A 12,500-nucleotide genomic window follows, 5' to 3' on the forward strand; every position below is an offset into this window, starting at 1 on the left:
CGATTTTCACGATACGATTTTGTCGCATGCGACAAGCTCACGACAGGCCTACGACACGACTTCCACGATTGTCGCAGGCGTTTTAAAAACATGTTTTAAATGCTTGCGACATTTTTTTCTGACGTTACAGCAACAATCGTAAAATCATGGTCGTGGGCCTTGTCGTAAGCCCGTTGTCCGCATGCGACAAAGTCGTTTACCGTGTAAATCGGCCCTAAGAAGCGACCAAGCAAAGCGCTTGCGCCAAGGCACTTTTCACGCGCTAAATTAAAAATTGTTTTTTCAATAAGAATGCGATTCCTCGCTGTCCATGCCCGATTCCAGCAGGATGGCTGGAGTGCCTCGTCCCCCAGGAGTATCACAGTTAAGTTCCCTGCGTCATAAGGCGAGGATCAGTAACACAGTTGGCTGGGTGTACTTCACACAACAGAGACAAGTTAACAGAGAGCATTTATACAGGTTAGTGCGGTCCATCGTTTAAAAACTGGGACAATCTATGATGACTTTTCAACCAATTTCCTTCCTTAAAGCATGAGCAACGTCTCGTACGAGGTGGCTCCATTTTTCAACATTTAAAAGCTGAATTATAACTGGGCACGATTAATGGAGAATGATATTGAGGCTGGGTTAAGATTAGGATGGGCGGAGATAAGACCGCAATCATAGACAAAGATCAGCGATGTTTGAAAAGCTAGCCCTCTCAATTTAGTTTTTTTTTGTTTAAATTATGCAGCTTGACTTAGGACGGAACATGCGCGTTTACAGCTTTGTCCACAGCTGTGGTCTGGTAAAGAATAAACGACTGGCAATTATAGCTCCATGTACGTGTCACAGTATTTTGTGGCTTACAAAGAGAGAAAGAGACTTAAAATGGCGGCGTTACATAAAAACGATGTCTCCGTTACGGTAAGAATTTTCTCAGTCAGCCTAGGTATTTTATTCATTTAGTTCTCTATTTTATAATCTTTTCCACGTTGATTATTAAGCATCTGAAGCGTACTTTTGATAATCTTGAAAATCAAAGAAACGTGCTCGCACACGAGGTCCTCCTTTTCTGACCTAAAAGATTTGCATTCTTTATAGGGTGCTCGAGCTACTGATTTTGTTTTGTGCGCCCCGCTTCCCCAAGAAGAGACGGCAGCTTGGCTTTTCGGTTCTATTCGGGGAATGAGCCCGAGATACTTTTCCTAGACAATGGCTGGTTATAGTCTGATTGGTCACACGTTTTGGATGTCTCTTAAATTAATGACCTCTCATATGTTGGTTTCTTAATTCATATCAAGTAAGACTTGGATTACGAGTTTCGTAAGAAATATTTTTGGCTATTAGCGAATTGTTGGGTACTATACTTGTAAAAAAGGATTGTTTCCTTTGTTTGTTATTGTAGGTGATAAAATCCAACAGCTCTGAACTTCACAAACATTATTTCCTGACTTCACGCATTGCTCGTTATATTCGTCTGGTGGTTGTCAATGGAGTTGGAGATAGATGGTGTCTTAAAATGGATGTTCATGGGTGTTCTTGGACTAAGCACGGTGAGCTGTGTGTCGTCTGGAAATAGATATCAAAACGGTTTTCCGAAAGATAATCGTGCAATTAAAACTATTTACCTCGCACAACTGTATAAGATGCTGAGTATCAAGCAAACTAACAAGAGCCGAATTCAAATCCACGCGCATGCGCTAATCAAGTGACAGCGCCCGCGAAATAGGCATATTGGCTATCATCCGTTTATCGGAGCGACTGTTCCCTTGGTCAAGAGTGAAGTGAAGTGAAGTGAAGAGTGAATGAGCGGCGGCTTCGTCAGAGCTAGCAAATCGTATTGTCATCAAAGCTAATCAGCCGGCATTCCTCAACCAGAACGAATGAGGTCGAGAGTTTTCACTCAAAATGTCGACTTGCAAATCTCTTAACGTCCATCAAGAGTTTTGTGGTAGTAATAAATAATAATATGTGATCTGCTAATCGCCCTTTCTCGCAGTCGGAGACTGAATTACTAAGGGCGCAGCTCAACGAGGTCGGGCCGAAGGAGCTGTGCTGCCGGCTAGGCGCTCGGCACCTGAACACGACCCATGTATGACCTCGGAACACAGCACCACAGCCTGATGGAATAGGCTGGGAGTCGATTTTGAATTTGAGGAGGGAGGAAAACCGGAGTTCCCGGACAAAAAAGCCTCGGAGTCAGATTGAGATCGACTGAAATTCAGCCCACATACAACCTCGAGGCCAGAGTTGAACCTGGGTCACAGAGGTGGGAGGCACGGTTGATGACCACTAAACCACCCTGACTCCCCGACTTCCCCAGTTTAGGGGCTCGGATGCCCGCCATTGTGCCGTGACTAAGAGATCAAAACGAGGAGGGTGTAGTGTTTGTCCAATTTTTGAGGTCTCATCGGCTGGTTGATTCGTCTCTGACTAGCGAGTTTCCGAGCCACTTGATCAAAATAGGTGGCAACGAGACGCCTTGCACCTTTAAGCTAAGATTTTTATTGACACATGTTATGCAATTAATCAATTTTTCTTATGCGTACACTCACTTCAATGGTGCCTCAGCAATTTAAGGTTTCTTTAAACACTGATAAAGCTACTAATAATTTGGCCATCTTGTTTGGTTCTAAGTTACTTTCGTAAGCTTGAGTCTGAAGCTATTTGCTTCATAGTTTTGAGACATTTGACTTCGCTGTCACATGAATTAAGTTACCTCTCCTTTTTTCTTTTAGTTTTACAGTAGCGCCTCGCATGGGACTATCTTTCGTGCCGTTCGTGCTCTCCCCTTTGAGACATGTTTGACTGATTCCCATTAAGGTGTAACAGTTGATGTGACTTTTACTCAATGCGTTGCTTTGCAGACGGTTTGGTATCATACCGAATATCCCAAGGAAATCTTCGGAAGAATAATCTTGGTTGGTCTTCGTTGCGTGATAAGGGCTATGATGGAAATAGACTGTCCTTTGGAGCCACACGAGGTTTACTATACAACGGGCTTGGTCAGCTGACCGATGGTATGACAGGCTATATGGCAGACTGGAACGATACCGGTAATCCAAACTGGATTGACTGGATTGGTTGGCAGGATATTAAAACTCCGCAACCAACCGTCACCTTTGTATTTTCGTCGCTTCGACGTTTTTCTCGTGTGCGATTTCATACTCTGAGCTTACCAGGTCAGCATGAAAAGATGTTGTTCAGTAAGGTGATACTATCGTTTTCCAAAGACGGCGAGTATTTTTCCTGGAAGACTATTTATGAGCCCAGCATGACGACGAGGTCATCCAGGAGTAACAGAGCCTTTTGGATTGAGGTTAATCTTGATGGACACGTCGGAAAATATGTGACTTGCGATTTTCAGTACTATGGCTCGTGGGTGCTGATTAGCGAAGTAGAGTTTGAATCAGGTGCGTAGTTTGCTACTTGAATCAGTCAGTCAGTGGGTGAGTAAACAATTCAGCCACGGCTATCAGTCCCGAGTCAGTCATTTGGGTTGTCACTCGATCCTTCATTTTGAGACCAGCATTTTGTTGTATAGCCTGCGAACGCAGACATATTTCCAGCTGTCGTTTCTCTCCCCCAAAAGAAAAAAACTATTTTTCGGGGGAGAATGAAAGACTGCCAGAAATACGTCTGCGCTCACTGGCAATCTATTGTATAGTTAAACCGGAATCAGTCTGACCATCTTCTCGTCTGTCTGTCTGCCTGTTTGTCAATTGAGTCAATCTCTTTCTTACTGAATAGTGGACCTAGCTGGTACAGAGGTTTCAGACACAGGAACAAAGATCACACCCACCACAAGCAACGGCAGCGTGCATGTTATCAACGGAACGGACGAGATTAATGTGGACTGTGAGTGTATTTACTTTTTTTTTTTTTCTTTAATGGGAAGGGTCTTATCTGAACGCTTGCGTCACTTACCTTTTGCTAAAAGTTTAAAATTAGATTAAAAAAAGGTGACCCCTTTTAAGTTTTCACTGTCATTTAAACGCTGTGAAGTAACCCATAATTGATTAAGTATTGTAACACTACGTTATGAAGTGTTAATACTCGTGCTGACTTCAAAAAAATATATTTTCTATGTGAGCTACAAGCTGGCCGGGGAACCTCTTTACGTTGATGTCGTACTTCATCACCACACTGAAACATCTATCCCTGAAACAAGTATTAATCGATAAAATTGAACGAAGAGGGGGAAGGTTAAAATGAGAAAAGAAGCGGTTAAAATGAGTTTCGTTTCACCCTTCAGAGACTTGAGATACCGCCTCTTGCAATTCTCCGTACTCATCTTACAGTTTGTTCATTTTTTTTTTGTCTCTCTTCCAGTATCGAAAAAGGACTCTGACTTAGAAGAGAGTATTCCAGGGATATGGCTAATAGCTGGTGTAGCTGGAGGAGTAGTGGCCGCGTTACTAATAAGCCTCCTCGCCGTGTTAAAAATGCGGCGTCGAACACGACGTACGCGCGCCGAAAACCTCATAGACCGCGTACCAATCAGAATCATAAACCCTAGCAAGAAAAATTCATTGAACCGCAGGAATGACGCAGGCGCTGTCATGCGCATTGAGAAACAGAAAATGTTGGAACGAGGCGACGAAGAAGAAGATGAAGAAGACGAGATGGATTTCATATCGGCAAAGTGCAACTTGAATAACTTCAGGAACAGGGAATTGAGAGGAAACCCATTCAAGGGTAAGCTAGTAGGGATACTCCTTTTATGTGGTTTTGACGAGAACCATAACGCCTCCAAGCAATTAAAAATTGTTGGAATGATCATGGTCTTCGCATGTGATTCAACTCATCTCGACTTTGGTTGTTCCGGACATCACTAAAACGGAATTTAATAATTGTGTTATCATGCATAGTTATAGGCGTCAAAACTACTGTCTTGTGGACCTGGTATCTATTTCTTTTTAAACAGCCAGAAATATAAAAGTGAAATTCGACTTTGACGCCCTTGGCCAAGAAGGCAAAGCCTGCATAACCTAAAGATCAAAAATCTGTAAGCAGCTCTATAGGCCGGTTACGTGATTCCGGTGGTTAAAAAACATGGTAATTACAGTGTATAATGATAAGGTTGATGAGCTTTTCGCTTCCCACATGTCCCTTTAACATTTTTAGCACTTTTCCCCTTTTTTGTCTAACAAAGAAGCGAAATGATCAAATTTGTACTTAAGCACTAAACAAAAAAGTGTTAAATCTCTTTCGAACCTTTCACGCCGCTCATTGGATGGCGGAATAAATAAGTAAAGATTTTTGTTTTGAGTCAGGGAATTTTGGGTGTGGCCAATGCCCTTCCAGTGACAACCAACTCCTCACTAAAGAAAAAGAGGGCACCAGTAAGCAAAAGCAAAATAGCATTACAATATATTTTTTAAAATCTTAAAAAAAATTATTACAACATAAAAATTACAACGCTAGTAAAATACTTACTACAATACGAACAAGCAAACCTGTGAACGAAGCGACCATTTCTTATTGAAATTGTGTAATTTGTTATTCTTGGTAAATATGTATTTTTCGGTAACATATTTATTTTTTACTTGATTGACCGAATGCATAAATGGCGGCCAAAAAATGTAGTCTTTTGTTTATGTGCTTATGAGACTCACTAGCCTCGCTCTCAAGCAACCTTTCTTTTGTATTTTGTCCATGCAAACGAGGCTAGTGAGGCTAATTAGCACATAAACAAAAGAATATTTTTTTGGCCGCCATTTATGCATTCGGTCTATAATGAAAGCCGGTTATGTTGAGTAGAAGATACCGGTAGCATTATTAGCTTTACCTTTTTTTTTTCCTCTTCAGCTGATACAAACGTTGCGCTAAACATCCGCCCTGAATCTAGAGAAATCTCCTCCGAGGTAGAAAACCCCGCAGTCCTTGCAGAAATGAGGAAAGTCAGTGACTGCAGTGAGGGATGAACGAAAAGGAGTTTACCGCTGCACCCCGCAACTGTTTTCGGCAGCAAGGCAACATGGCGGCGTAGCATATATCCGCTCATTTTCTCACAAGGGTTCGTACAGATAAAACAGGAAGTTTCCTGGTTGGTTTCAGCATCGGATGAGCTTTTGAGACAATGTGATTCATGATTCTTTTGGCCCCCGAAAAATAACTGAAATGGGAAATGCAAATATACTAACTAGCACGGCCAGGGTCTTGTACAGACTCGTACCCATTCACTTATCGATACACGCTCAAATATTGATTGGAAGGGTTGGTTTAGGGCGTGGAAAGTCTTATTCGTACAGGCAGTAAAGTATTTTTTCTATAGGACACTGACGCTGTTACATTCCGCTTTTCTTTCAGAATTTCATTTTTTCACAAGACCTCCCTAAGAGCTAGCTCACAGTTGTCTTCTGGGTTTAGTAGTCAGTGCATCCTTTTGAGGACGTTGCTAAGGAAGTCAAGTGTGACTTCCGGTGATTGACGTCCTCGTATCGTGAGCTGACTAGAAAACGTAAAAACCCACTCACCGACCTGCTACATGACGTTAAAGTAAAAAAGCAAGCATAAAATCACCGCACGAACTGTTGTTTGCATCGAAGGCTTTTCCTCTCCCTTCTTCGCGCTCGTTCTCAGATCTGACTTCCGGTTTGAGAAAAAGCTAAATTTCCGGCGGTCTCTAAATTGAATTCATTTTTCTATTTGGCACTTTTCACCCCCGAATACAGAATATAGCTAAGCATTGATTTTTTCAAATCATCCTTTTTGAAAATGTTATGGGTATTTCAGCATCGTTTATCTCTGCTTGACTGGATGCAAAAACGAATACAAATTATCAAACGACTGATTAAATCCCCAAATTGTGTAGCACGTAGACAAATTTAGAGTTTTCATTTCTTGGTCATGTGACCATGGGCGTGACATGATGACCTCATATTTGGGGTCATTGGATTACAAAAGCTGGAAACTGACCATTACATCCTTAGCAACGCACCCCAAAAAATACGTCAGCAGGCCCTAAAGTTGGCATTTCTGTTAACAATTTTTAAAAGATGAAATGGTATATGAAATGGATCATATATGAACTGCGGATATGAAATCAAGTGAAGCTATGATCCTCGCAGTGATGAACGCAATTTTTGCAATTGCATAAAGAAGCCTGAAAAATTCAGGACTTCAACGGGAACATTGGAACCCACAAATGACCAGCTCCCAACGTCAGTGGCTTCATAGCTCAGTTGGTTAGAGCGTCGCACCGGTATCGCGAGGTCACGAGTTCAAACCCCGTTGAAATCCTGAATTTTTCAGGCTTCTTTACGCAATTGCAAAAATTGCTGCGAGGATCATCGCTTCACTTAATTTTTAAAGGCTTTTTTATCTTTCCCAGAAACAATTATAATTATATGTGCTATTTATGCCCAAGAAGCGATAGACTTCTTCGGGGACAAAGATTCTTATGGCTTGTCACTCAGTGTGCCCTCAGTGTACACTCAGTGTCACTCCGTGTACCCTCTAAAACGAAAGAAGGGGAAATTGGCCAAAACAAAAAAGAGTTGTAAAGGGGACTAGCAAAATGATTGCTGATGATGTCGGTGATCTACATTAGGATTTTCTTAGCTGTCAATGAAATTAGAATAATTCAATGTGGTTTGTTATACAATTTATAATTAAGCGTTGATAAATGTTAAGAACAAGTCGCACGACATTTATGGTTTTTGTGTATAAAAAAACTACGATTTATTGCTCATAGCGAACCTAGTGATACCAACATTAATGTCCTGTAATAGAGGGAAACTTTTTTGATGAAACAGAACAAACACCAACGTATTCATTCAGTACGCGAGATACATGTAGAGTTGTTTCACGTTCATCCTGTCTACTTGCGAGAAATTATAAGAATTAAGTAGCAAAACTGTAAATTTTTGTTCTCATGGTGTTAGTGAAGTATGCCTGGCGTGATTACATTAAGCTTTTTAAGAAGCAAAGACAAACCATTGGCAAAAAGCGTTTCTTCGCTTGGATAATGAGGCTCTCCCGTTCGCTATTATATCTTATTTCAACATTTGGTTAAAACTGAGATTTTCCTGTTAAGAGCTCATAATTATGAGCGTTGTTATATTATTGCTATGGCCACCATTGTGGAATTAAATGAGGATATTTTTAGGATTTTTTCTCTTTAGAAAAAAAAGGAACTTTATTTAAGTGTCTAGTCTTCTGTCATTGGAGCACTAATTGGGGACACTGTAAACTGAAATCAACAAATTAATGCAAATCAAATCAAATGTTGGTTTTTGAGAAGAGGAGAAAACCGAAGTAGCCAGGGAAAAACCTCTCGGACTGGAGACGTCACACTGCAAAAGAGGTTTATTGACAAACTAGTGCTCATTTCTTTGTCGTTGTCTGTAAAACAAAGCTATTTGATTGAATAAATGTTTTAGGGATGAGTGGTGTGCGAAATGTTGTTGCAAACTGATTAGTTGCTCTTTTACTTCTTTCTTGGTGGAAAAATTCATTGATGAAGATATATTCTCCGATCTTGGGCGCCTGGCCCCAGTTGTTCAAAAGGTGGATAACGCTATCCACCGGATAAATCACTATTCAGGGGATAAACACTAGCAAAAGCAAATGAGTTATCCAGTGGATAGTGATTTATCCAGTGGATTGCGCAATCCACGCTTCGAACAAGTGGGGCCTGGTGTTTTAGCTTACATGTATAACATCCCTGACAGGCCACCGAGACAAAGATCGAATGCACTTTTGATTGGATGAGTTACCAGTATTGAATGTTAAACATCAAATTCAATCTGAAACGGGCATTCTCGACTTGCAGAGAGAGAGGAAAACCGGAGGCCCTGTAGAAACGCCTCTCAGAGCAGAGTAGAGAACTAACAAACGCAACCCACATAGCGTTCGTTTGTTGGCACTCATGCTAAAACGTTCTTCGGGACAACCTCGGGGCTGTTAACGTGGAAGGAGGAGGGTCTTATTGGCATTGTTCGTATTCTTATTTACTACACATTTGATACTTTATGTTGGTTCTTGCACTGGGATCTTCTTAGGAGAGCTCGGAAGGTCGTAGCAATGAGGGGCTGTTTACATGGATAAAAGAGTGATTTTTTCGCTGGCTTACAAGCAGACATTTCAGTTGGGGCAGGAGTACATCCGTACCTTACTAAGAGCGTAAAACTTCATTGTATTTCTGAAACAGCGTTTTTACAGACCCTGATATTGATGTGTGAAAATGCCTAGAAGTCGAGTTGTAGGTTATTGGTTCTGAGCTCCTGGTTGGGGTTATGGTACAATAATTGATAGAACGAAGGTTTCCGTCACGTTATTTTCCTTGTCCCTATCACAGCATTGTGCTATAATATTCCTTGTGAGGTGCTAAGACCTTCCTAGCACTTGGATCCTCCAACCTCCAAGCTTGGATGATCCTGTCACCAAGAGGATCCTTACACTACTGGGACAAATACATTTTCTTGCCTCACAACTGAATAAGGGAATATAAGCCGCAAGGATGATCCACTTTCCACTTTCCACTTTCTGATCACAGTTCAAGAAATTGAAATTGGCCGAATCTGAATATTTTTTGTCTGATAAGTTTTTTTAATTATATAAACACCAATGAAATACCAAGTGAGCTTTCACGCGAAAACATGATATCTTCACACGTGAAGCCTTTTCTTCACACCTAAAAAGATCACTCTGTTGCTATGGTTACATATGAAAATCACGCCTTTCGTGAAATGATTTAGTATTTCATTGGTGTTTATATAATAAATAGAATATTACATGGCCGCTTGAAGATACGAAATTTCTCTTCTTGTGTTAAAAAATATTTCACTCGTACGCTATGCTCGTTCGTGAAATATTTTCCAACACTCGAAGAGAAATTTCGTATCTCCGCGCGGCAATGTAACATCCTCTATTTCTTTCCTTTGTAACAGACAGCCAAGCGCAATAAACAAAATGGGATTAGTTTCTTAACAAAGAGTGCTGCTGATTGGTGGGTATTTGAAACACGGAAATTTGTTTATATCATTTGAAAAAAATCTAAAGCTCGAAACATCAGCTTTTCAGTCTTCATATTTAAGCCCCTGGCGTTAAAACGGGCGCAACATTGTTGGCCATCAACTCCCAACGTTGTTGTTTGTTACTTGTTGCCTCCGTTCGCACAGTGTTGCATGTTGTCTGGAGTTGTTGCACTAAGTTTGAAACTGGTCAAACTTTTGAGCCCGCGACAACTACCATCATTTCTTTTGTTCCGTGAACGCCAAAAAATAAAGTAAGCTACTATCGCAATATTGACATCCAAATCCGGAAATTCATAAGCGAGCGAAAGCAACAGTTTATTGTTTTCAACGAGGGAAAACGAAGGAGAATCAACCATAACTTGACGCGAGCGAACAAAGGGCGTAGTTGTAGTCTTTTATTTCAACGGGCTCCTGATTTCAACAATATCATGAATAGAGGTTTTGCACGGCAGCCATGTTGCATGGCTGGAACAATGAAAATGTTTTGCATTAGAAAGAACATTTGCTCCCAAAGGAAAAATAATCTGTTGTTCCTGCCATGCAACATGGCTGCCGTGCAAAACCTCTATAGGAGTGATTCTATTTGCATGACAATTCTTATAAGGCTCAGAATCATGATTGAACTAAGAGATACGAACATATGGCACTAAGGACATTGCGTCAGTTTTCTGCTTTTTGGCTTCGTCTAAGGATTGGAATCGATTGGATGTAATATGGCACGTGTTAAATCGAGGAGAATGTTCATATATATATATATACGTACAATCTTCAATAATTGCTCTTCCTTGAAAGACATATTATTTCCGTTGTTTGGAAACGACGTAATTAAAGTGGAATAAAACTACAAATAATGCATCACAATATTACCTTTTTCCAATATAATGACGCATATGCTTTTTATGCATATTTACACAAGAGCTTAATATTGACATTGTTAGTTCTCACAAACCAATTACAAGCGAAAAGAAAAACGTATTTTTACCCGCAAATTTTCCTTGAGAAAAAAACTGCTAATTTTTCTTTTCGGTCAATACTGATACATATAACGTAAACGAAAAATATTACTTCCTGACGCCAGCTTTCAAAATAATTCGACTGTGGGAGATATCGTTTTGAGAAACCAATCTACAACTAAAAAGGAAATATATTTTTCCACGGAAAGGAAGACAAAAAACTCTGTGAAACGACTAAGAAAATATAAGAAAATTACATGATTTAGGAGGCGTAGTCTTTCACTCTTTCCATTAAGAAAATAAAATAATTCTTTCTTTTTTACTCAAGTGTAATAGATGATTCAGGTCCGAAATGAAATTCTCACTTTTTTCAACTTATGGATGATTTCAAGATATAATATTATATTTATCCCAACAAACGTTTAATACTTGTTTTAGAGGGCACTAAAATGACTTTATTGATCTTCTTCCTTGGGGAATTTTTTGGTTGGTGGGAAGCCTAGCAATTTGTAGAATCTCGGGCAGCATTCTGCAGGTTGTTCGTTGTTCAGTGCACTGTAACCGGATAAGGACATCCAAATTGTAGGATGTGAAAGCAAATAAGGCGTCAATAAGGCAACAACAACCATAACCAATAGATCAGCCAACGCAAAGTAGCGAAAATATGGATTTATACCATAAGTATGGATCAAGATACCGCCTATCAACTGTCCGAGGCCTTTACCCAGTCCATAATACAGCCCGTGCAAGATGCCTTGTAGAGTGGCGCCTATTCGAGGTGGTGTGCCAACATAAGTTGCCAACGCGCACCAAACGGACGCAGAGCAAAGGCCACGGAGAAATTCGATGGGGAGTACCAGCCACGGATTTTCGATGGCGGAGAAGTAGTAAAATGTCAGGGCGTATGTCAGTAGACCGGCAAGGAGCATCTTTATATGGCCAGTTACATCCAAGAAGTACGGGGAAAAGTAGTAAACAGTCACGTTTGAAATGCAGTGAACCGCAACAAGCCCGCTAAACAAGGACGGGGAGGCACCGAGCTCCACCAAGTGAACGAACAAGAACGTCTCAGCTGATCCAAGCGCGAAACCCAAGAAAAGCGCAATGGCACCGAATATAGCGTACTCGGGTTTTGTGAAAATTTGAAGACTCTTGGCTAGTGAGCACCTCTCACTGCCATATTTCTCAGCACTTTGGAATTTGAACCGCGTTGAAACAAACAGTGCCACTGCCATAAGAACTGCATTCACGTAAAAGAAAGGCCGATAAATATCGAAGACATCTTCAGGACAGATATCGGTCTGTTTTCGGTACTTGCTTTGCACAATGGAACCAGTGATGAAGGCGGTTAATCCCCAGCCAATTTCACCCCACAGACGCTGCTCTCCGTAATAAAATGGACGGTTTTCCAGATTCTGAAAAGTAGCGACATCAGCAAGAGTATTGGATGTAGCTCCGATCAGTTCGCCGATAATTGTGATCACCAAAATGATGACAAAAATCACTTTGGCATTCTTGTAAAGCTTAGGTTCGCTTGCAGTGTAAAGGTCAAATAGCCAAGCTTCATTCCACATTTCCGTGT

General features: G+C 40.8%; 1 protein-coding gene and 1 pseudogene across 1 annotated transcript in view; one reads left to right on the forward strand and one right to left on the reverse strand.

Moving 5' to 3' along the window:
- The first annotated feature begins 727 nt into the window (after positions 1-727).
- On the forward strand, positions 728-8,388 carry LOC138059685 (uncharacterized; annotated as a pseudogene).
- A 2,440-nt stretch (positions 8,389-10,828) lies between these two features.
- LOC138016209 (major facilitator superfamily domain-containing protein 6-like) overlaps positions 10,829-12,500 on the reverse strand; it is a 2,395-nt gene continuing 723 nt past the window's right edge. Inside the window, exon 1 of the mRNA XM_068863405.1 lies at positions 10,829-12,500. This exon is cut by the window's right edge and continues 723 nt beyond it. Coding sequence (XP_068719506.1) covers positions 11,374-12,500 — 1,127 coding nt within the window. The 3' untranslated portion in view covers positions 10,829-11,373.

The sequence above is a fragment of the Montipora capricornis genome, chromosome 1, assembly GCF_036669925.1.
Source record: "Montipora capricornis isolate CH-2021 chromosome 1, ASM3666992v2, whole genome shotgun sequence".
Lineage (NCBI taxonomy): Eukaryota > Metazoa > Cnidaria > Anthozoa > Scleractinia > Acroporidae > Montipora > Montipora capricornis.